General features: G+C 46.1%; 1 protein-coding gene across 1 annotated transcript in view; it reads right to left on the bottom strand.

Moving 5' to 3' along the window:
* Positions 1-1,930: 1,930 nt before the first annotated feature.
* Positions 1,931-4,228, bottom strand: part of CFAP52 (cilia and flagella associated protein 52) — a 29,976-nt gene continuing 27,678 nt past the window's right edge. The window contains exons 12-13 of the mRNA XM_007457835.1: positions 3,304-3,415; positions 1,931-2,376 (exon numbers count right to left, since the gene is read on the bottom strand). Of these exons, the coding sequence (XP_007457897.1) occupies positions 2,201-2,376; positions 3,304-3,415 (288 nt within the window). The 3' untranslated portion in view covers positions 1,931-2,200. The remainder of the gene's footprint in view (positions 2,377-3,303; positions 3,416-4,228) is intronic.

Here is a 4,228-nt window from a genome sequence, read left to right as displayed (position 1 = left end):
GGAATCAGGCCGTAGGGCCCGCCCCGGGCAGCGCCCCGCCGCCCCCACCCCTGTCGGGTCCCGCCCCCGCCGCTCGGACCAGGAATAAAAGCACTGGAGCACAGAGTTCAGGTTCCCTTCCACTTCCTAACCTCTCCTGAACCTGCCGACCTGAATTTAACCTCTGCTCCTAGTCAGCTCCCAGCCTTCAAGCTGTGAAAATAATAGAGGAATGATAAATGTGAACGCCCTAGTAAATTGCAAAGCCCTGGCTGTTCCTAAATTTCTTGTAATTACCTCCAGGCGAAGGTGGAAAGAAGGGAAAGGAAGATTCCCCAGAGGGCAGCCTCCGGCGTAGCGAGAGACGCGCCCTGGGGGCGGTGAACGGGTGGAGAGTACCTTGGTACCGCTGGTTCCGCCGCAGGCTCAGGTGTGTGCGGACAGGTGGCGCCACCTCCTTCCAGCCCGTCTGCCCCGCAGGGGAGGCAGAGCCTTTGCGGATCCCGCCATCCTGGGACGCGAACTGGGAGGCGCGTGTAGAAACACCCGGGATTGGTTGTGGTTTGCTTGTTTAAATTACAGACTAGGTTAGGGCGTTTATCAAAACTTGCGAGACTTGACCGTCCTCGGTTTATTTGGTGGAGAAACGGGCGCAGAGAGGTTAACGCAATGGGCTGAGGCCACACGACCCGTAAGCAGAGAAGCCGGAACTCGAGCAGGGTCTGTGGACTGACAACCCCGCATCTTAGATCTTTTCCAGCCTCAGTATTTGCTCACCAGGAAGTTTTCCAGCTCCCGGGCGCGCCCCCTAGGAGGTCTCACGCTCACTCCTTAACGCAAAATCCCAGCTGAATTGCTGCCCAATAAGAATTGACTTGGCATTGCCTTGACCTTGATTCCCTGGGGACTTCCCTCACTTTATCTTGTAACTGTCACGTTTATAATTAATCCGCCAAAGTGTCGCAAAGTGAATTTCTCATCAATTTCTAACTCAACAATAGATTAGCAGGAGGCATTATCACATGAATGCCCTGAAATGTTACTTATTATTTGATGAATAAGTGGTCATCATTTATTAAATATCCACCTTGATATGTCAAATAGGGCAGCAGCAGGTTACCTGATGCAGGAAAAAAAAAAAAGCATTAGGTAAAGGATAAAGAATATGCACAGAACAAAAGACTGTCCTGTGAATTAGAGACTTGAAGTGTTTCTGGGAAATACTGTTATTTACGCTCCCTGGAAAAGGACACCGTCCCTGGTTGGACGGTCAATACACAAGGTCCATTCCATCGTTCTTCTAATGGTAAGCAGAGGAGAAAGATTTTATGGTTAACTCCAGAAAAGCATCTATGAAATTTCACCTTTGATAATTACCCCCAAGATCCCTGACACACATTTTCTTTGAGAAAAAGCACCATAATTCGTATTGAAGTTTCTACTCTGTGTCATGAACTCTGCCGACGCTCTAATACATTATTTCACTTAATTCTCACAATCACTTTTTGAGCAGGTATTCTTGCTTTACAAAACGGAGTATCAGAGAGTTCAAACAAAACAAAAACCCTACCCAAGATCTGGATCCAAACCCACATCTTGCCCCAGGCAGCTTGACCAATGAAATGCTGATTAAGAAGATAAATTTGGGGCTTCCCTGGTGGCGCAGTGGTTGAGGGCCCGCCTACCGATGCAGGAGACACGGGTTCGTGCCCCGGTCCGGGAAGATCCCACATGCCACGGAACGGCTGGGCCCGTGAGCCATGGCCACTGAGCCTGCGCGTTCAGAGCCTGTGCTCCACGACAGGAGAGGCCACAACAGTGAGAGGCCCGCGTATCGCAATAAAAAAAAATAAGGTAAATTCACCTTTCTTATTTTTAGAGACTAACAGCAATGGTTAACTGTGGACAAATTATGAAGGGCTGTGGGTTTTGCAGAGTCATAGAAGGGAGATTATGACAGGAAACCAACAACTGGGAACTTACTCATAATAAAAAAACTTTACAGTCTGGATGAATTATTCTTGAACACATCTCAGTTTTAATATACAATTAGAGAATGTAAAATGCATTCTGTAAAGGAAAGGAGAAACTTGTAGATAAAATATTTTGACCAAAGCACAGAAACACAGATGTGAGAAAGCAAGACTAGTTGTGGAGTTATCTAACTCAACCTCCAACAGGACGGTATTCAATGTTGTGAATCGAGGAGGTCTCCAATGCTTCATGAGGGAAATGGGTACTTCCATCTCAAAATGGCCCCATCGGCACTCACGCTAACGATGTACTGATTTCCTGGACTTATCCGGATGCGGGTGATGTTGCCACTGTGTCCCACCCCAACGTGAGTCACTTCACCCTCATTGTAATCCCAAACTTTGACAAGATGGTCATTTCCACCTGAAAATGACAAAGCAGTTACATGGCATTGCTGCAACGGAACAGAGAGAAACAGTCCTGATTTTAAATTACTGGATCGTTTTCAATACATTCCCCATGTGCTGATTTAAAGGAAGAAAAACCTGTCTTTATAAACACTTTTTTCCTTGATTATAAAAATCTAGATCTGTTGTAGTTAATTTGGGGGGAAAAAATGTAAAGAGGTGACATCACCCTTGATCCCACCATCCAGAAAGAACCACTAGTAACGTCTTGGTTTAGTTCCTTCTGGTCTTTTCTCTGTAAGTTACACAGATATACATCTGAATATGTGATTAGGATCATACCGTGTCTAATTTTATATCATGCTTTACATAAATGTGTTTGTGAAACTTTTATTGATTTGGAACGTTAACTGGTTACTGTCCGGAAGAATCAAAGAGGCTGCAAGAAATGAGACTGATGCTGTTGCAATGGGCACATTGTGTGGCAAATGCCCCCTGGAAATGCTGACTGAAAAGCCTGGCATTTAAGACTTCAGTAGGAAATAGCAGAGCAAGGCGGACTGGACAGCCCAGCCCATGTAAAGGCCCATTTCCTTCTTTCTTTCTTTTCTAATTAATTTGTTTAAATTGAAGTATAATTGGTTTACAATGTTGTGTAAAGGCCCATTTCTTTCATCGCCACCCACCACAAAAAAAGCAGGCAGTGGAAGCTTAGGTTTATATTTGTGCCCCTAAGGCTCGTGAGCAAATGTTTCCTCTCATTGAAATGTGACTTCGGGATTTTTCTTTCCCAGCCACACCAGCTGCAGTGTTCAGGCCTGAGTCTAACCACGTTGCCCTTTAGACCCTTTTGTGGTCACTTCCAGTTGCCTCCCGCCTGGGAGTTCCACATTCCCAGTTAAATAAGCTGGGCTTGGCTTTCTTCTCTTATCCCAGGACTGACCTGTGACAAAGTGCACTCCTTCCACAGTGATATCCATGCCGTTGATGGCCCCGGACAAGGAACCATCCAACTCTCTGATTACTGACCCATCAAACACTTCCCAGTAAGCAATCTGGAATTCAAGAAAGAAGCATGAGGCAGAGTTCAGCTCAGTGAAATCATCCACACGCATGCTAACAAAAGAAGGTTCTACTTTATATAGCAAACAGCAAAAATACACCCTGGGATAATATACCAGCTGAAATTATAAATAGGCTAAAGCAGGGGGTGGAGAAATCATTTTAATATTTTTAGTAGTGGCTTTTAAATTTGCATTCAATTTAAAGAGGTGTTGATATGCTGGTAAACTGGATTGAGACAGAGAGTACTTTTGGTCAGATGGAGCAGATTGAGCCTGAAGGAAGCTGTAAAGGAGAGAAGAAAGCGGCCACTGCATCCACTTTCCCAATTCTGCTCTTAGGAGGAGGAAAGTGAAGCTTTCTTTAGGCCTGGCGGGAGGGGAAAGCATTTCCTTCCTCCAGCTTGGGTGATGAGCAGTTCTGGAAAGTTCTGGAGACTGGGCCTTACAAAGTGAGCTCTCACTGTGGCTGGCCCTCCCTCTTCCTCACCCCACCCTTATTCCAAACCTTCTCTTCTGCCTCAAAGCAACAGAACATTCCGCAGGGCTCGGTTTAAACAGAGACTGATCATATATTCCACCCCCATCCTCACCACCACCCCCCCGCCCCCTCCTGGGCCAAGGAACTGGGTTAGGGGTGGAAAGGAGACAGGGGCTCAAGGAAGGAAGATTTTTCTCTGAATATACTGCTTTTATGCTTTTTGAACTTTGAACTTTGTAAATGTACAACCAATTCACAAACAAAATTTCTTTCTAGGGCTTCCCTGGTGGCGCAGTGGTTGAGAGTCCGCCTGCCGATGCAGGGGG

The sequence above is a fragment of the Lipotes vexillifer genome, unplaced genomic scaffold (genome assembly GCF_000442215.2).
Source record: "Lipotes vexillifer unplaced genomic scaffold, Lipotes_vexillifer_v1.1 scaffold611, whole genome shotgun sequence".
Taxonomy (NCBI): Eukaryota; Metazoa; Chordata; class Mammalia; order Artiodactyla; family Lipotidae; genus Lipotes; species Lipotes vexillifer.
This window is presented reverse-complemented; position numbering and strand designations above follow the sequence as displayed.